The sequence below is a fragment of the Lynx rufus genome, unplaced genomic scaffold (assembly GCF_022079265.1).
Source record: "Lynx rufus isolate CCGP_SWC_20201006 ecotype Redwood Valley unplaced genomic scaffold, mLynRuf1.p SCAF_30, whole genome shotgun sequence".
Lineage (NCBI taxonomy): Eukaryota > Metazoa > Chordata > Mammalia > Carnivora > Felidae > Lynx > Lynx rufus.
In genome coordinates this window covers 1,221,584-1,242,237 of record NW_025814846.1, presented here as the reverse complement: position 1 = coordinate 1,242,237, position 20,654 = coordinate 1,221,584, and the positions used below count along the sequence as shown (strand labels likewise).

Sequence of the window (20,654 nt, the reverse complement as noted above, 5' to 3'; positions counted from 1 at the left end):
CGCGGGGCCCAAACTCATCAACCGCGAGATCACGACCTGAGCCGAAGATGGAGCTTAACCGACTGAGCCACCCAGGCGCCCTAAAGATTTTTTATTTTTAAGTAGTCTCTACACTCAACCTAGGGCTTGAACTTAGGACTCTGAGATCAGGAGTCACATGGTCTACTGACTGAGCCAGCCAGGTGCCCCTGAATTGCAGGATTAAAATTAGTGAATTGTGCAGTATGTGAATTTAGATCTCAACAAAGTTGCTAAAAAAAAGAGTGCATACTATATGATTCCATTTACAGAAAACTCTAGAAAATGCAAATTAATACATAGTGACAGTAACCCTAATTTGTTCACTAGCTCATTTTCTTTTTATAATTTTTTTAAACATTTATTCATTTTTGAAAGAGAGACAAAGTGAGAATGGGGAAGGGGCAGAGAGAGAGGGAGACACAGAATTTGAAGCAGGCTCCAGGCTCCGAGCTGTCAGCACAGAGCCTAATACGGGACTCAAACTCACAGACCACGAGATTATGACCTGAGCCAAAGTTGGCCGCCCAACCGACTGAGCCACCCAGGCACCCCATCTTTTTAAAAATATTTATTCTTTTTTTTCCCTGACAGGCATTTATTTATTTATTTAATATGATTTATTGTCAAATTGGCTTACATGCAACACCCAGTGCTCATTCCAACAAGTGCCCTCTTCAATGCCCATCACCCATTTTCCCTCTTCCCCCCACTCCACCCTCAGTTTGTTCTTTGTATTTAAGAGTCTCTTATTTATTCCTTTTTTTAAAATGTTTTATTTATTTTTGAGAGAGGGAGAGAGACAGAGCACGAGCAGGGGCGGGACAGAGAGAGAGGCAGACACAGAATCCGCAAAGCAGGCTCCAGGCTCTGAGCTGTGAGCACAGAGCACGACATGGGGCTTGAACCCGTGAACCATGAGATCATGACCTGAGCCAAAGTCAGATGCTCAACCGACTGAGCCACACAGATGACCCCAAATGTTTCTTTATTCTTGAGAAAGAGAGAGACAGACAGGGAGACACAGAATCTGAAGCAGGCTCCAGGCTCCCAGCTGTCAGCACAGAGCCTGCCCCCAGGCTCTAACTCACAACCCCGGAGATCATGACCTTAGTGAAGCCGGTGGCTTAACCGACTGAGCCACCCAGAGCCCACTCCCACTCCCAGAGCCACCCACACGCCCCTCGTTTTCTTTTATCGCCTCCGTTTCTCCTACTACGTCAGTTTCCCGAGCGCCTCCTTATGTTAATATTGGTCTTGAGGAGGAAAAGGGGGCCTGCGGAGGAGGGGGTGGCCTCACTTGCCAAGGGAAAGATGAGCCTTGGGACCTCTGAACCGAGTAACTCGTTTTGGGGTCCGCACCTGGGGTCCGGAGCTAAGTAATCCTCGATCACCCCCAGGGTGTATTTTAGAAGCCTGTGACTGGCAGACAGTGAGGTTGGCCCTAGGACTCCACTTCCCAGGAGGTGTCGGGGCACCGTGCCGAGACTGCGTGTGACGACGGGGTGGGACTCGGTAGCTGCCCGGATGTGGCGCTGAGCCCGCCGAGCCTGCCCACCCCGGGCGAGAATTGCCCTGGAGGCTCTGCCCGCATCGGTGAGCGACGCGGGGAGGACGATCGCTTTGTCAGGTAATCTTTTTGGAGACCCTACCCCCACCGGGCGGTACCCCTCGCCGCCCTTTTCTTGAGTCTCCCCATCCCCGGACGGTTGGTTGCCTTAGTCTGTGAGCCATTCCCTGGATGGAAGGCATTTGAGGGGGGGATGAGGTGTATGTATGTTATGGAGGAGACTGAGCCAGCTCTTCCTGTTTGTGAATCCTATTTGTGGGGCACCTCTCTGTCCCGGGCTCACCAGTTCATATGAAGTCCCGGATTCAATTAGCCTTGGTGAAGAAGGATGTGAGGGAAGTGCTGAGCGGGCTCGTGTGGTATTGATGGGTCACTACCACTGCCTCTGGGTTGGGGAGTGTTCACATGGCTTCCTTCGGCCCCCAGTCCTAAAGCCTTCTTCGACTGGACTTGAACCAGAGAAGTCTGTCTTCAATGTGAAAAGGCTTCCCGGATTTAGTAGATAACTAAGTTGCAAAGTGTGGTAAATAAAAATGGGGGGAGGGTCTTCTGCTGAATTGATTTAGTTTCAGAAAGTTACAGAGTGATTTCAAGTACATTAGACTCAGACTTATGGAAAGGGTGAGACTTGGAGGAGAATGTGCTAGAATTACTAATGCTTTTAGCTGCATTCTGGTCTCCGCTGCTTTTGGGTCTTTTACATTGTGTTTCAACCTGGGAGAAAATGGACTCCTACGCAGACTATACATGTGAAGAAGGATGCCTTGTCAGAGGACATTGGAAGATTTAGAAGAAACTGTAATTCCAGTTAACCGCGAATGACTAACTCAGAAGGGAACTTTCTGGGGGTGCTGATTTCTGCAGCGCCACACCTCTCCCAATTTCTGATCCTAGAGGCATACCTAAAGATCTCTGAGCTGCTCTGATGTCTATTTCACAGTGCTACTGGGAGGCTTAAAGAAGATAATGTGAAAGTATTTGGCACAATGCCTATAATAAGCTCTCAAGTTTTAGATTCCCTTTGCTTCCCCATAGCAACTTTTTTTTTCCCTCTGAGCCATGAATTACTTTGTATTATTATTTGCCTTTTCACAGAAGTTTTATCTTGACCACAAGATTGTAACTTCTAGCATTCTTTCTTTTTACTCTTTTTTGAGTCCCTTCTAGTAGTGTGCTGCCCATAGTAGTACCTGGGAGAGTGTGTGTAGATGGTGGTGGTGGGGAGGGGAAAGCTGAAGGTGACTCTTAACAGCACAGCATTATGCTAGATCCCGAAGCTGAGGTAGACAAACTTGTCTCATTTGCCTTTCTCTTATAACTTCTAGGCTTCTACCAGAGCTCCAAAACCTTGAAGAATATGTTTATTTTTAGTAATTTAAACCATTTTTAAATGTACAGTACAGTAGTGTTAACCGTATTCATATTGTTGTGCAATAGATCTCTAGAATTTTTCTTTTTTAAAAAAGTTTATTTAGGGGCGCCTGAGTGGCTTGGTCGGTTAAGCGTCCGACTTCAGCTCAGATCGTGATCTCATGGTTTGTGATCTCACGGTTTCTGAGTTCGAGCCCCGCATCGGGCTCTGTGCTGACAGTGCAGAGCCTGGAGCCTGCGTCAGATTCTGTGTCTCCCTCTGTCTCTGCCCTTCCCCTGCTCACTCTCTCTTTCTCTCTCTGTCTCTCAAAAATAAATAAACATTTAAAAATTTTAAAGTTTATTTATTTTGAGAGAGACAGAGAGCACAAGTGGGGGAGTGGCAGAAAGAGAGGGGGACAGAGGATTCTATGTGGATTCCACACTGTCAGCACAGAGCCCGATGCATGGCTCAAACCCACAAACCACGAGATCATGACCTGAGCTGAGGTCAGACGCTTAACCAACTGAGCCACCCATGTGCCCCAGATTTCTAGATTTTTCATCTTGCAAAACTGAAACTTCATATCCATTAAACAACTCCCCATTTCTCCTCCCCCAGCCTTGGCACCTACCATTCTGCTTTCTGTTTTTATGTATTTGACTACTCTAGATACCTCATGTAAGTGGAATCACGCATTATATGGCTGTTTGCAACTGATTTCACTCAGCATATATCCTCAAGTTTCATCCATGTTGTAATGTATGAAGATTTCCTTCTTTTTAGGGCTGAATAATATTCATATATATATATATATATATATATCACATCTTTTGAAGTTTATTCGTTTTTGAGAGACAGAGAAAGAGAGACACAGAGGGAGTGGGGGAGGGGCAGAGAGAGAGAGAGAGAGAGAGAGAGAGAGAGAGAGGGAAACACAGAAGCCCAAGCAGGCTCCAGGCTCCACGCTGTCAGCACAGAGCCCAACGTGGGGCTCGAACTCACAAACTATGAGATTGTGACCTGAGCCGAAGTCTGATGCTTAACTGATTGAGCCACCCAGATGCCCTGATCACATTTTTTCTTTATGTGTTCATCCATCAATGGACATTAGGTTGCTTCCACCTCTTGGCTCTTGTGAGTAATGATGCAATGAACACTGGTGTGCAAATATCTCTTTGAGATCCTGTTTTCAGTTTTTTAGATATATTTTTTGTATTATTTTCTAATTTTTATTATTTATTTATTATTTTTGAGAGAGAGAGGGTGCAAGTGAGCGAGGGGCAGAGAGAGAGGGAGAGAGAGGATCCCATGCAGGTTCCACACTGTCAGTGCAGAGCCCAAAGCATGGCTCAAGCTCACCCGATGCGGGGCTTGAACTCACGAACCACGAGATCATGACCTGAGCCGATGTCAGATGCTTAACTGACTGAGCCACCCAGGGTGCCTCTTTAATATTATTTTTAAACGTTTTAACCATGGATAATTCCAAACATACACATAAGTAAATAAAATGTATAATGAAGGGTGCCTGGGTGGCTCAGTCAGTTGAGCGTCCAGCTTCGGCTCAGGTCATGATCTCACGGTTTGTGAATTTGAGCCCTGCGTCGGGCTCTGTGCTGACAGCTCAGAGCCTGGAGCCTGCTTCGGATTCTGTGTCTCCCTCTCTCTCTCTGCCCCTCCTCTGCTCTCACTCTGTCTCTCTCTCTCTCTCTCTCTCTCTCAAAAAACAAATAAACATTAAAAAAATAAATAAAATATGTAATGAACATGCAGGCTGAAGAAATTAGTCTATTAATTGTACAAAGTAGCACCCCCAAAACACCTGGGACTTTTCCTGGGCACTCCCTTTATTGAAAGTTTGCTGTGGGTGAGGATGTTTTGGGTTATGTTTCAGACCTGGGATGTTCTAGCTGCACTTCATCATCTAGGCTCCCAAGCATCAGTGTGACTTGAAAGCCCATCTGCTTACAGAGATGAGGACCTGAGCTTGGGGTGCAAAGTGGTCTTTGTGCCTAAGAATTTTGCTCTGGTTCAACAACTCCGTCAGGTGCACAATTGTCCTAAAGGCAGTCACTCTGAACAGAGATGTTAGACACTGGATGATACCTATAGCAGGCTGGGAAGCTGAGTTGTACAGGCAGTAATTGCTATAGGAATTCAGAGGAGGAAGAAATTAATCCAGACTGGGAAAATCAAGGAAGGCTATTCTCAAAGAAGGTGGTGGTGACCTTACCCTGTTTCCGTTGAAATGTATGTATGGGGCGCCTGGGTGGCTCAGTCGCTTGAGTGTCTGACCGGGTCAGGTCATGATCTCATGGTTCGTGAGTTTGGGCCCCTCATCGGGTTCTGTGCTGACAGCTCAGAGCCTGGAGCCTGCTTCGGATTCTGTGTCTCCCTCTCTCTCTGCCCCTCCCCCACTTGCACTCTATCTCTCTCTGCCTCTCAAAAATAAAGAAATGTAATAAAAATTAAAAAAAAAAAAGAAATGTATGTTTGATCCTTATGTCTATTCCTAGATGCAAAGAGATTCCTAGATGAAAAGAGCTGATGATCAGTGGATACCCTGGGATGGTTGCCTACTGGAGCTGAATTACACCCTGAACTTTTAGCTGTGGGACCTGTGCTAGTGAAGGCTTCTTGGTGGAATGCCTTGCTGGTCAGAATTGGCTGTGCGTGAGGATAGCTGCCTCCAGTGTGCCTGTGTGAAGCATACTCAGAAGGCCAGCTTTTCTTTTTTTTAAGTTTATGTATGTATGTAATCTCTACACCCTATGTGGGGCTTGAACTCACAGCCCCAAGATCAAGAGTCACATGCTCTTCCAACTGAGCCAGACAGGCTCCCCAGAAGGCCAACTTTTCTTGGTTCTGACCCAAAATAAGGTGTTTTGTTTTATCTATGATATGGGCCTGATGTAGACCTTAGCTAATAAGACAACAAGATGGGGGATGTATCTATTCCCCCAAATTCCGAAGGTGAGAAACTAACAGATTCTCAATTTTTTTTCCATAATCAAATACATATGACAATTTATCCCCATTCCTCCATGTTCTGACACTTGACGAAGCTAATGCTATCAGGATCAGGTCTGAAATTAGTATAGTAGTTAAGAAGCTAAAAGGAAATGGAGTGTTTTGGGGGACACTGACAGGGTAGGGCATTGATAGTAAACATGCTTCTTGGAGATCATCTGTACCTTACCATTAACTCTCAAATGCTTGATTCATGAAGAAATGGATGAGAAAGTATGGTGCTGTTATGACCTATGGTTTTGCTTAGATAGGGTAGGAAGGGATGAGATCCCTGCTTTGTCTAGCATTGTAATCATATTACAGAATGTTGCCTTCCCCAGAACAGTAAAAGAATTATTATGAAGTCATGGTAGCTTCTGATACTTCTAATGAGTATTCCCTATGTGGCAGGCACTAATGAGTACTACCTGTACATTGTTTCATTTAAAAACATGCCCAAATTTACAAAGCTTAGGAAAAGAGAGGACTGGTTTTAGACTCCAGGTGGTCTGACTTCAGAGCCTGGACTCTTAACGACTTCTGTAGAGGGGTATGTCTGACTGGCCTACCTTTCTCTCCAGTATTACAGTGTCACTGTTTGTTAGGAACAGAGGTTTCTTTGCTGAGTCCATAGCCACATCCCCAAAGTAAGAGCCATGTCTCTTTTGTTTCAACCTTTAGAACCTTCTTTATATATCAATGGTTTTTTATTTTTATTTATTAAAAAAATTTTAATGCTTATTTATTTTTTGAGGGGGGGAAGGGGCAGAGAGAGGGAGACACAGAATCTGAAACAGGCTCCAGGCTCTGAGCTGTCAGCACAGAGCCCGATGTGGGGCTCGAACCCATGAGCCACAAGATCATGACCTGAGCTGAAGTTGGACACTCAAAAACTATATCAATGGTTTTTAAAAAATTAGTTCCCATTTATTGAGCACCCACTATGTTTTAGCACCTTTGATAGAGTATATCCAGGTGTCATGACAATGATGTAACATAAATACCTATGTATATGAATGGTTTTTAATCTTTACGGGCTCAGCCCTTTTCGACAATCTGATGACAGTTTTTGATCTTCTTTCCAGAAAAATTCACTTACGTACATTCACATCATATTGTATACTTCAGAGGCGGCTTCTAGGACCTACTGAAGCTTATTGTCTAGCAGTCCATGGACTCCGCGGTAAGAACCCCTACCCTATACAGTCTTTCTCAGCTGACTCTTATGTGGTGTTAAGGGGATGGACAGTGTGTGGGGGGGTGTCTTACTTCCTCAATTTCTCAGAGGGAAAGAAAGGTTTATAAAGCATAGGCTCCCAAAATTAACCAAGCATCTGTGAACACTCTTTCTTCTTCTTCTTTTAAATGTTTTATTTATTTATTTTTGAGACAGACCATGAGCAGGGGAGGAGCAGAAAGAGAGGGGGAGACAGAGGATCTGAAATGGGCCCTGTGCTGACAGCAGAAAGCCCGACATGGGGCTCGAATTCACAACCCGTGAGATCATGACCTGAGCCAAAGTTGGACGCTCAACTGACTGAGCCACCCAGGCACCCCTGTGAACACTCTCTTTCTCTCTTTCACTTAGGACTCCAAGGGAAGAATGCAGACAATCAAATGTGTGGTTGTAGGAGATGGGGCTGTAGGTAAGACCTGCCTCCTCATCAGTTACACAACAAATGCTTTTCCTGAGGAGTATATCCCCACCGTCTTTGACAACTACAGTGCCCAGACATCTGTGGACGGCCAAATTGTCAGCCTGAACCTGTGGGACACAGCTGGCCAAGAGGAGTATGACCGACTGCGAACGCTGTCCTACCCCCAGACCAATATCTTTGTCATTTGTTTTTCTATTGGTAACCCATCGTCGTATGCCAATGTGAGGCATAAGTGGCACCCAGAGGTCTCTCATCATTGCCCCAATGTACCTGTCCTGCTGGTAGGCACCAAGAGGGACCTGCGGAATGACATTGAGACAGTGAAGAAGCTGAAGGAACAGAGCCTAGTGCCCACAACTCCTCAGCAAGGCACTTCCCTGGCTAAGCAGGTGGGGGCTGTGAAGTATCTGGAATGTTCAGCCCTGATGCAGGATGGGGTCCATGAGGTATTTTCAGAAGCTGTCCGCGCTGTGCTTTACCCTGCCACAAAGAAGAACACCAAGAAGTGTGTCCTCTTATAGCTTTCAGGGTGCTACTTGGGGACTGCACCTAAGGAGAATGAGGGGGATTCCTTTGATAGCATTTAACAATGCCAGCACAAGCGATTTGTCTCTTTTCCTAGAACCCGTAAGCTCCAGGTTGTTGGGCTTTTGGAGGAACAAAGACAGCCTAGTTTGTACATGGCTGCTTTGAAGTTTGGTCTGAATCTTCTGGAGGAAGTTTGGGGAGAGAGAGAGAGACTGACTTTTACCTCTAAATTTAGCTTTCCTACTTATATTTACCATTGAGCAAGTGCCTCACAGAAGGACAAGTTTCTACAGTTTTCAGATCATTGCCTTAAACTTTCTAATATGCTAATTTTGGAAAAGTCTTTTATATGTGATTCCTGGGTGTTCCCAGTATTGGCATGTTCTTCCCATTCTTGAGATCAGATATTTTTGCAAAAAATGGTTAAGCAGCATTTTTCAAAGTTCTGTGAGATACTAACAGATGTTCCTTAAAAGGGTTCTGTGGTCAAGTAAGTCAGGAACCAGTGATTTTTTTTTCAGTTTTTGTTTAAATGCCAGTTACCATACAGTATAATATTAGTTTCAGGTGTACAATATGGTGATTGAACACATCTGCACAACACCTGGTGCCCATCACAACAAGTTCACCCCTTAACCCCCATCACCTATTTAACCCAGCTCCCCACCCACCTCCCTTCTGGTAACCCGTGATTTAAATAAAGCTGAATAGGTTCCTCTACTGCAGGAATTTATAACTTTCAATAAGTAGGCAACATTTCCCAAAATTATTTCACTGAACTTTTTTTGTTTTGGTCCCATGCAACACCTGTTAACATCTCTGGAAACACATTTTCAGAGATACTCAGTTAATAGGTACTAGAAATTCCCACAGAGGCTGCGGGGGGAAAAAAGCATAATGTGATCCTGTTCTTTTTGAGGTTTCCCTCTTTTTTAATGTTTATTTATTTTTGAGGGGGCGGGTAGGGGCAGAGAGAGAGGGAGACACAGAATCTGATGAGGCTCCAGGCTCTGAGCTGTCAGCACAGAGCCTGACGTGGGGCTTGAACCCACTAACGTGACATCATGACCTGAAGTCTGATGCTTAACTGACTGAGCCATTCAGGTGCCCCTCCCTCTTTTTAAAAAAAGTTTTATTTTGAGAGGGAGAGAGAGAGAGCTAGAGCACACACAAGTGGGGGAGGGGCAGGAGGAGGGAAGACAGAGAGAGAGAGATGCAAATCTGGAACTCAAGAACCTTGAGATCATGATCTGAGCCAAAATCAAGGGTTGGCTGCTTAACCTTAACTGACTGAGCCACCCATGTGACCCATTGATGTTTCTTTCCCTCCCTATGCCTTTGAGAGGAGTATTCATCCACCATGGACTTGTTATTGGTTCCTCTTCCACCCTCAGGAAATGGGTTTGGCACTTAGTCATGATAGTGCCTTGGGAGTGGGGTCTTGATGGTCAGATCTGCTATCAGATTATGATAGCACTATGGGCTTGGCGATGTGGAGTTGATCCCTCCATAAAGCTGTGTCCCTGAGGTGTCTTAGTCCCTGTTTTTCTGTCAGCTTTCACTTTAGGGAAAGACCACTAAAGGTTAACCCCATAAATAAAACTAACCAACCAACAAACAAAATGTTCTGCTAGTCATTGTCAGGGAGTTCTTTGATTCCCTCAGACTCCTCAGTGTCCTCTGAGTTACCATAAAGGCTACCTTGCTCTCTTCCTGTTCCTCCCTCCTCTGTACATCTGCATCTGTGTGTGTGTGTGTGTGTGTGTGTGTGTTTAGTCTTGGTTGCCTTTGAGGTCCTGTAGTTGCTCCAAGAGAGTTGGAGAGTATGTTGTATCTCCAGACCCCGGGGCTGTCACATTTGTGGGGATTTTGCTGGAGTTGCTCAGCCTGCTCTGGAGAGTAGGAGTCAGATTCCTTACCCTGGTAGGCCTGCTTCTCCTTATCCTCCCTACTTGTAGTTTTGACCTTCTTCATCTGATATAGAAGGAAAACATAACTTCTCCACCTGGCAGATAGTGGTTGAGAACTCCGCTGTGCACATACTCTCTCACCCTGCCAAAATAAGCATTGGATCTTTGAGAGTCTGGAAAATGGAGTTAAAAGAATCACATCCCGCCTTCTGTGGTGGGTGAAGTGCCTGTGTTTTGCTCTGTGATGGTCTTACTGTTGCTCTTTGACAATATATGATCAGATTAGCCCTCAGGTAAACTGAACCTCCTGAATAGGGTTGCCAGATTAAAGGGAATACTTTTTTTTTTACAAATAATTTTTTTAAGTTTATTTATTTATTTTGAGATAGAGATTGTGAGTGACGTAGGAGCAGAGAGAGGGAGAGAGAGAGAATCCCAAGCAAGCTCCATGCTGTCAGCGCAGAGCCCGACATGGGGCTCAAACTCACGAACGATGAGATCATGACCTGAGTCGAGATCAAGAGCCAGACACCCAACCGGCTGAGCCACCCTGGCACCCCTACTTTTTTACAAGTAATTTTTTACCGTAAGTATGCACCATGCAATATTTAGGACCTACTTAGAGTAAAGCATGATTTGCTGTTTATCTGAAATTCAGATTTAATGGGTCATCCTGTATTTTTATTTGCTAATTCTGGCACCCCTATTTTTGGAGAATCTGAACCCTGGAGGTCAGGCAGATACCAAGTATTGTTAGAAGGTAAAAAGTCATGTAAGCTCACTAGTCTAACTCCTTTTCTTCTGGTTTTCCTTTCCTTCACCATGGGCAAAAGTGTTTTGTTTTGATTTTCCTTTATCACTGCACCCTCCACTCTATACAGTAATTCAATGGTGTATATTTTTACACCACTGATTGTCTAAAGCTGTGGGGGATCCAGGATGGATATTGTCTGGTAGATGTCTCCTATCTCAATTTCAATGTACTGTATCTATTTCCGGTGTGTGACCCAGGGCCCCAGGGTTGTAGGGGCTCTGTGTGAACAGGGTATTAACTGGAAGAAGGTGAGGGTGGCCCAGTAACACATTGGAAAGTGGGGGTCTGTTAGAGTAGTGTGACTGTAGGAGTCAACTGGCCGCTGAGTTTTCCCACAGGCAGCCAAATGAAAGCACCAATTGCTCGAGTGTATTCTAGTCTCAGGATGTTCTGATTGATGCTGCCTGAGGTGCTCACAGGACTTCGTGGTTGAAAGGGGCTAGAAATGTGGCTGACGCCTGTGTCTCTGGGAACTTTCTGTGTAGCTACTGAAATCTCTTTAATTGGCTTTTAATTTAATTGTGGCTCCTGCTCCCACTTTGCCTGGCAAATTCCCAAATGTAAGCCTGGGTTTGGTTTGGTCAAAGTTGTGTCCTCTAATGAATGGAGATTTGATCCACAAGTCTGAGAGTGTGGTTTTGAATTGGACTATTCTGATGGTCCTAAACATACACTGGCATCTTGATTTTTTTTTTACTTAAAAGGATTTTGTATCAAGACTAACATGCTAATATCACTTTTTAAATTGTTCATAATGGATGGTAATAAACTTTTCTGATTTTACTGGGTCTGTTGCTTTCTAAAGATTGAAGCAATTCCTCCATCCCCCTCCTTTGTTTTGAGTGGCTTCTAAATGCCTTTCAACTTGCAAAGGATGAAATAACTTTAATTGTCATATTTCACATCGCACCTGTGTGTAACCATACTTATTTTTCTACCTCAGACAACCAGGGTAGGGGACTGTCTTCCCTGTTAACATTGATTCTCTAGTTCTTGCCTCACCCCAACCACCTATGTATCTCCACAATTTAGCTTCATTTCCTGCTTTTCACTAGTGACACACCAGTTAGTTCCCTGTAGGCAATTATTACACTACATCCAGTAAACAATTATCAGACTCCTGGTGTGTTAGAGGTATTACTGTACTAGTGGCTACGGTTGTAGACATGAGACATAACATTTAATGTCCTTTGCCTCTTCCAGTTATCTCAGGAAAATATCCTTCCTCTGTCATAAAAATGAACTAATACTGACTTAATTGTATGTGGTGCCAATGCACTATTAAGTGAGTGGTAAGGAAAAGCAAAACAGGGTTGTGTTTTGTTTTGCTTTGCTTTGAAAACAGATTTATTGGGGCGCCTGGGTGGCGCAGTCAGCTAAGCGTCTGACTTCAGCCAGGTCACGATCTCGCAGTCCGTGAGTTCGAGCCCCGCGTCGGGCTCTGGGCTGATGGCTCAGAGCCTGGAGGCTGTTTCCGATTCTGTGTCTCCCTCTCTCTCTGTCCCTCCCCCGTTCATGCTGTCTCTCTCTGTCCCAAAAATAAATAAACATTGAAAAAAAAATTTTTAAAGAAAACAGATTTATTGAAGTATAATTTACATACCAAAAAATTCACCCATTTCAAGTGTTGTACAGTTTAATGACTTTTAGTAGTGACTGAGTCCTGCAGCTGTCACCAAAATCCAGTTTTAGAACATTTCCATCACCCCCAAAAGATCCCTCATGCAGTTAATTCCTGTTCCCATCCTCAGCCCTAGGCAATCAGTACTCTACTTTGTCTTTCCTGAACATTTAGTGTACATGGAATCAAACAATACGTGATCTTTTTTTTTTAATTAACATCTACACCCAGCGTGGGACTTGAACTCATGTGCCTGACATCAAGAGTTGCATGCTCTAGGGGCGCCTGGGTGGCGCAGTCGGTTAAGCGTCCGACTTCAGCCAGGTCACGATCTCGCGGTCCGTGAGTTCGAGCCCCGCGTCGGGCTCTGGGCTGATGGCTCAGAGCCTGGAGCCTGTTTCCGATTCTGTGTCTCCCTCTCTCTCTGCCCCTCCCCCGTTCATGCTCTGTCTCTCTCTGTCCCAAAAATAAAATTAAAAAAAAAAAAAAAGAGTTGCATGCTCTACCGACTGAGCCAGCCAGGTGCCCCCAATATGTGGTCATTTGGAACTCTCTTGTTTTTTAAAATTTTTAAAATGTTTATTTGAGAGAGAGAGAGAGTGCGAGCTTGAGTGGAGGAGGGGCAGAGAGAGAAGGAGGTACAGAATCTGAATCAGGCTCCAGGCTCCAGGCTGTCAGCACAGAGCCCAACACTGGGCTCAAACCCATGAACAGTGAGATCATGACCTGAGCCGAAGTTGGATGCCCAAGCAACCACCCAGGCACCCCTGGAACTCTTCTTTTATTCAGCATAATATTTTCAAGCTTCATCCATTTTGCAGCACACATGTGTACTCCATTTCTTTTTATTGCTGAATAATATTCCATTGTATGGATATGCCATATTTTATCTACTCATCGTTGAGGGAAATTTGGATTGTTTCTACCTTTTGGCTACTATGCATAGTGCTACTGTGAACCTTTGTGCACAAGGGTTTGTATGGACATGTTTTCAGTTCTCTTGTGTATATACCTACGAGTGCTGGGAATTGCTGGGTAAACTTATGCAAAACCACATTTTAAGTCAAGAATAGCATCTTTAATATTTATAGTATCTGAAGCCTCTTTCCCCATTCTATAATCCTCCATCTACCTCTTGCTGAATCTGCTTTTCCTTAAGCACAAGCATCCAAGCAGTATAAAGTACATTTAAAAACATATTCCATTCTGCTTTTTTGCCTTAACCATTAGGATAGCAAAAGTATTCTCCTAACTTTTCACTACCAAAGTGCAGCATCTCAGCCACTATGCAGGTTTTGGCAGATCTTTGTCATCTGGCCTAGAAATGTAACTACTGTTCACATTCCAAGGGACGTCCATGCAGTGAAGTACTAAGCAGCCATAAAAGTGAATGAGGAAGAGTACTATTAAGTGGTACACTGTGATTTCCAGGCTAAATTATTAAGCGAAAAAGCAAGGTGAAAGAGTATATATAGTATGCTACCTTTTGTGTAATGAAAAAGCAGAAATAACATGTGTACTCATTTGCTTATTTTTGCAAAAAAAGAAATGCAGGAAGTACAAATACCAAATCATTATATTGTACACCTGAAACTAATAGAATATGTCAATTATGCCTCAATAAAAAAATAAACACAGGAAGGATAAACCAGAAATTAATGAATGGTTACTTAAAGAGAGTGGCTGGGAATGGGGTAGAGAGCATAGGCCTGGGAGCAAGACTTCAATGGAAATAGCTTTTTACATAGTTACATACTTACATAGTTACATAGTTTTTACAGTACAGTTACATAGTTTTTACATAGTTACATAGACTTTGAACCATGTCAAAATTTAATTATTTTAAAAATTAAATTATATAAAATGGATAATAAAAGGAAATCATAAAGTTGAATACAAACAGAAACAAATCCATAGAGAAAAAAATGATTCAAGTAATTTTTTTATAAACTATTTTTAATGTTTTATTTATTTTTGAGAGACAGAGAGACAGAGTGCAAGCAGGGAAGGGACAGAGAGAGACACAGAATCTGAAGCAGGCTCCAGGCTCTGAGCTCAAATATAGCATCATCAATACTGGGACAACCATTTGTGCCTTCTGGTGGCCAGCAAAATATTGAACTTAAATCAAGTTGAAGAAACAGACGAATTCAGAAAACGGAGTATTTTCAAGACAATTTGCCTGGATTCTTAAAAAAATGTGTCATTTTTTTGAAAAGGCTGGTGTTTTCTGGATTAAGACTGAAGGGAAATTACCAAATGCCTCGCATCCCGAACCCTGAGCGGATCCCGGTTTGAAGTGTAAAATGCTCCAACTAGGACAATTGGGGAAATGTAAATATGAACTGTATGTTAAGTGATATTGAATTAAAGATTCATCGCACTTAAAGATGCGATAATGGTTTTGTAGATATGTAGAAAAACGTCTATTTTTTAGGGCTGGGGAATCCCATATTTGTGTAACCTACTTTCAAATGGTTCAGAAATTTTTTTAAAAATCCTGTAAAAATGTTAACAATTAAGAATCCAGGTGGGGGGGTCGGCAGTTCATTCTACTCTTTCGTTTTCACATTTCTCGAAAAAAAACGGGGCGGGGGGAGGACTCCACTTCCATGGGGAAATGTTAACTCAAAACAACTAACGTGCAAAGGTAGTTCTGGCACAGTGCAATTCACGGCCAGTTTCTTCTTGACAGGAAACAGCGAAGCGGGACACCCAGGGCTACTTCTAACCTCCACTTCCGTGTACCCTGTCGTGGACGCCCGCGGTTTACCAGGACGTGCCTCGCAACCGAGGAAGTTCCCCCTAACTGGAAGAAGGGCCATAGCACTCCAAGGCTCTGAGAAGGGTCGCGTGAAGATAAGTGGAAGGGGCGGGACCCAACCGTTCCTTTGACCAACCGCTTGCGAGATATGTAACCTCCTGATCGTGTACTGTCGAATCAAAAGCCGTTAGTAGTAAAGTAGTGAAACAAATTCTCCTTTTTCGTAGGACGGCCGGTCTTTCCGGTTTCCGTCTCCTCCCTCCCATTCCGCTTCCGGCAGGGCCTGGTTGGATCAAGGAGCTCTCTAAGTCACTTCTGGGCGACTGATATTTTTGTTTCCGGTCTATGGGACCCGGCTGGGATTTGCTGCTGCCCGCAGCAGTTAGTGACACCACGACCGCCATCATGTCTGACACAGACAGCGATGAAGATTCGGCGGGAGGAGGCCCATTTTCTTTAACCGGTTTCCTTTTTGGCAACATCAATGGAGCCGGGCAGCTGGAGGGGGAAAGCGTCTTGGATGATGTGAGGGCGTGGGCGTGGGGATAGGGTTGGGGGTGGTGCAGTTCAGGGGAGCAGGTAAGATTGAGGACAGTAGAGGGTGCTTAGGGTAGAGTTTCTGGGAGACGGCGCAGTTAACGTAAGAGGAGAGGAAACAAGCCGGCACTGTCATACTAGAATGTGCATAACAGAGTGGGGAGGCTTGGTTCTGTTTGAGGGTAGGGAGAAGAGAGAATAGTAGGCTAGCCCTCGTAGGTCAGGGGCGCTGATGTGGGGGCCTTTGGGGGATAATATTCATCCTAACAAGGCAGCAGGAAAAATAGCGTAACTAGTGACATTGTTTTTAAACCGTTGCTATGAGAACCTTGAAGATTTTTGAAACTGCATTCCTGACATCATTCACCTGACGTGGTTCTAGAGCCAGAGAATTGGACCTAACCTGCAACAGATCATGTAGTTCAAGCCTCAGTTTTTAGAACAGTGAATGTTCAGATTATTTGGGGCAGACCTCTTCTGGCGCAGTGCACTTCTTAGGTAGTTTCCCCTGCTCACTGACATTCATGGAATTGTTTCCTGTGCCTAAATGAACCTTCCCTACTTTGACTTCGGTTCATTTTCTCAAGGAGAAAACACTGATCAATATTCTTCTGCCATACACGCAGACACACAAAAGGTAGTAAAAAAAAGTTGTCTTCCCTTTCTAATCCAGTGATTTGCCTTAACCTTTAATCAGCGAACTACTGTTCCATTTGTTTAGACTTGATGATGGTTCTTTGAATAATTTTTTCTTATATTGAAGTATGGTGATGAAATTGGACAGCATATATATATATATATATATATTCATAAAGATCTGATCAATGTGGAGTTTAGTGGAAGATATACTTTACAGTTCTTGAATGTGATGTTCCTAAGCTTTGTGTGGGAAGCTTAGGTTTAATTGTTATCTTTGACTCTAGTGCTGTCCCTTTTTCAGGAATGTAAGAAGCACTTGGCAGGCTTGGGGGCTTTAGGTCTTGGCAGCCTGATCACTGAACTCACGGCAAACGAAGAATTGACTGGGACTGATGGTGTCCTGGTAAATGATGAAGGTAAGTCTGGGTCATGGGGAGTAAGGTGGAGGAGGAGGCTAGCCACTTACTGTATATACACTTTTCAATGGGAATTATTGGGAGTGAGAGTTACTTGCTCTTAGTTGAGATATACCTGCTCCCCCCCCCCCCCCCCCCGCTTTTATTTATAGGATGGATCAGGAGTACAGAAGATGCTGTGGACTATTCAGACATCAATGAGGTAGCAGAAGACGAAAGCCGAAGATATCAGCAGACAATGGGGAGTTTGCAGCCTCTTTGCCACTCAGGTGATTCTTTAGTGTCCTCAGTAGAGCATCCCAGGTCATTTTCTTGCTGTGTAGTCCATTTTGTTTTTGTGTATGCTTTCTGCCATTGTTCTTGTTCTCCATCCTTTGCTTCTCTCTCTTTGTCAGCTCAGTTTTACGTAGTTGCTGTCCTTTTTGTGTGTGTGTTCTGGGGCAGTGTCATATTCAGGCTTTTATTCCTCATACTGGTTTTCCCAAATTGTTGGTGAATGCCAAGTCAGGATGATAATGCTTTCTTTATCATCTGGTATTTAAGTTCATGACACTGTTTTGGATGCTATTTTTTTAAAAATTGCTTTTTCATTTTATTTATTTTAGAGAGAGAGAGAGAATGCCAAGCAGGCTCCCCGCTCAGCACGGAGCCCCACGTGCCGCCTGATCCCATGACCCTGGGATCAGGACCTGAACTGAAATCAAGAGTCGTACATTCAACTGACTGAGCCACCCAGGCGCCCCTGTTTTCAGATGCTATTTAAACACAGTCTTTGCCCTCAGGGACTTGGTAGTTCAAGGAGGATTAATATATACTATGCCCTGTATAAATGAGCACATGTATTTATTGGCTCACCTTCTGTTAATCATTCACCACCTGTATGCTGACAGAATGCACCTAATGCTTGCTAACAATATAGGTTTTTCTCCCTTGTATAAAGTGCTACATGTAGAATCAATCAAAGCTGAAAGGGGTCTTAGTGATTATTTATTCTTAACCTTATCATAGATAAGGAAAACGTGGGCTTTGACTTTAATAAGATGTGGGACTTCAGTAAAAGTTCTGTAAGTTAGCTAATGGCAGACCTTGACGAGTTCAACTCAGGTCATTAGACATTTATCGAGCACCTGTTATGGGCTATAAACTGACAGTATGGTATGAAGATAATAAAATCCATTTTCTGATCTTGAGGAGCTTCCTTCTGTGGTCTGGGACCTAGAGCTACTGATCATGGTTCTTTTTTTTTTTTTTTTTTTTTTTACTTTTAATTGTTGCAACTTTTAAAGGTTAGTTGACACATATGTAATTCATTGTTTCCACTGCCTTACACTACCTCTCACTGCCTGACATATTGTGTGAAGTTGCTCATTGTTTACCTCTTTGAATCAGATTTCAGGACCAGTTAATGGGCTTCAATGCTGCTTATATAACTGCTTATATAATTTAAGGAGAATTAACTACCACATACACAAGAGGTAACCCAGAAAAATAGAAGATACAGGTCTTACTATCAGGGATATTCTTATCATTTGAGGAAGATGGAATAAACAAGTACAAAGCATAATTATTCATAATAAGACATAAGCCAGCTACAAGCTCAATTTCTGTATGGAATATTGTATTTCATTTTGAGAGGTTGATATTGTGTAAGACAATATCATAACTAAGTGCCCTGACTTAGATAGCAGCTCTGATTTTCAGGGATTATTGTAACTTTCAGGTTTGGGTTTGTTGTCTTGGGTAGGGATGTTAAGGAAGAAGATGAGTGGGGGTTTCCTAGTTGGGTGTTATGAGCTGACCTCCTGGAAAAGGGTGATGCTGCATTTGATAGTGTTAGTACTCTGGGATACTCATTTCCAAGTTGTCTTGTCCAATGAAGGTGCCTTCATCTATGCCCCTAGCTTCCTCCTCCTCTGACATTGGCCCCTGCACATGGCCTGATTTACAACGATGCTTCTGTGGAATAGCTGGAAGTCAGTGGAGGTCATTAGAAGAGATGTCGTGGAGGTGAATTTTGAGCAAAATTGTGAAAGACAGGGTTTCATGGGGAGGGAGCAGCAGGGCATTTTGGTGTGGAAAAATGGCTTGTCTAAAGGTTTAGGAGGTAGAAGTAAGTGACTAGTGTGGGGGGAATTGGCTAGCAGGTTTTCTTAGAAGGAGTGGAGAGCCACTTGACTGGTTCAGTCCGTGGAGAATGTGACTCTTGATGTGAGTTCGAGCCCCACATTGGTGTAGAGATTAGTAAAAATAAACTTTGAAAGGAGTGGAAAACATACTGCTAGGTAGCAAGAATTGATTGAACAATTTGACAGCACCTTCACTTGGGATTTGATGCCATAAAAGGTTATAAACCAGCATAGATTGGTGCAGTAAGGGTAGTATAATAAAAAGAAAATGGGGGTGCCTGGGTGGCTCAATCAATTAAGCGTCTGACTTTGGCTTAGGTCATGATCTCGTGGTTTGTGAGTTTGAGCCCCATGTTGGGCTCCCTGCTGACAGCTCAGAGCCTGGAGCCTCTTTGAATTCTGTCTCCCTCTCTCTCTGCCCTTCCCCAGCTGGTTCTCTCTCTCTCTCTCTCTCTCTCTCTCTCTCTCTCTCTCTCTCTCTCTCTAAGTAAGTAAGTAAGTAAGTAAATAAATAAATAAAGTTGAAAAGAAAGAAAATGGACTTTGAAATCAGAATGATAGCTTCAACCCCCAGCTTCATATTTAGTTTGACCCTGGGAAAATTGCTCAGTGTTTGAGGCTTGGATTTGTAATAATCCCTCAGTTTTCTTGTTTGCAATAAAGATGATAAAACCTGCCTCATTAATTAATAGCTCTTTTGTGGGAATTTAAGTTTATTATCATGTGGTGTGAAAGCACCTACATAGTACAGTGGCATGGTAGATGCTCTGTAAATGTTAATTGCATTTCCTTCCTAAATGGAGATGGAAGGTGATACCTGTGGCTTTGGGGTTTTGATTAGAAAAAGGGTAAAGCGGGGGGTGTGGGAGGGTGGTGGGAGCATGGGTGGCTTAGTCAGTTTAGTGTCCCAGTCTGGGTTTCGGCTCAGGTCATGATCTCGTGAGTTCGTGGGTTTGAGTCCCACATAGGTCTCCAGGCTGCCAGTGCGGAGTCTGCTTGGGATTCTCTGTCTCCCTCTCTCTCTGCCCCTCCCCCATTCACACTGTCTCTGTCTCTCTCAAAATAAATGAAAACTTTAAAAAAAAAAAGGGTAAAGGGGCAGACAAACTTGGAGACTTCTTGCAGGCTAGATGTCAAGTTACTCTACACCTATGTAAAGGTGTGGAGTAAGGTGACAATTGTGGAAAATGCTAAGCAGAATTAAATTAGAGAGTTGCTGATAAAACATGAGTAGGACTGGGTAAGTGAGGAAGTGCATTGGGAAGAGTACAGGCTTTGTTTGTTATTCAGCCAGCCTTGGATTCTAACTTTGTCACTTAAAACTGTGTGATCCTGAGTAAGTCAATTCACTATCTCAGAATAATTCCTACTTTGCCAACGTCGTTGGGAGGATTATAGATAAAATAGCTACAAATACCTGGCACGTAATGGGAGCTCAGTAAATGGAAGTTGCTATAATGACCACTGTTAATGATTGATTGGAAAAGGTGTGTTGGGGGGGGTAAGAGATTGATGGAGAGGACAGGAGACTTAAAATCATAAGCTGGGAAAATGAGGATGGAGGTGGTGTAGACAGAAAGGAAAGGGAGTTGGAAAGTGGTAAGGATATTTCAATGTGATGACAGATACAGTTGTGGAATATCTGAATGGAAAGGTTCTTTAGGCAGCAGAACGTGGTGTGATTGTAGAG

At 43.6% G+C, this 20,654-nt stretch overlaps 2 protein-coding genes across 8 annotated transcripts in view; both read left to right on the top strand.

Moving 5' to 3' along the window:
- Positions 1 to 1,556: 1,556 nt before the first annotated feature.
- Positions 1,557 to 8,884, top strand: LOC124521594 (rho-related GTP-binding protein RhoG-like). Its single transcript, XM_047092570.1, has 3 exons — positions 1,557 to 1,648; positions 7,037 to 7,134; positions 7,540 to 8,884. Exons 2-3 carry the CDS (start codon positions 7,123 to 7,125, stop codon positions 8,128 to 8,130), a joined length of 603 nt encoding a protein of 200 aa, XP_046948526.1. The 5' UTR covers positions 1,557 to 1,648; positions 7,037 to 7,122; the 3' UTR covers positions 8,131 to 8,884.
- Positions 8,885 to 15,474: 6,590 nt separating this feature from the next.
- Positions 15,475 to 20,654, top strand: part of TAF1 (TATA-box binding protein associated factor 1) — an 84,511-nt gene continuing 79,331 nt past the window's right edge. For 3 of the 7 annotated variants that reach the window (XM_047092563.1, XM_047092560.1, XM_047092559.1), the window contains exons 1-3: positions 15,488 to 15,771; positions 16,724 to 16,838; positions 16,991 to 17,107. In XM_047092563.1, coding sequence (XP_046948519.1) covers positions 15,592 to 15,771; positions 16,724 to 16,838; positions 16,991 to 17,107 — 412 coding nt within the window. In that variant the 5' untranslated portion in view covers positions 15,488 to 15,591. Of the gene's footprint in view, positions 15,772 to 16,723; positions 16,839 to 16,990; positions 17,108 to 20,654 lie in introns of all 7 variants that reach the window. The other 4 variants (XR_006964570.1, XM_047092564.1, XM_047092562.1 and 1 more) reach the window with 4 other exon arrangements.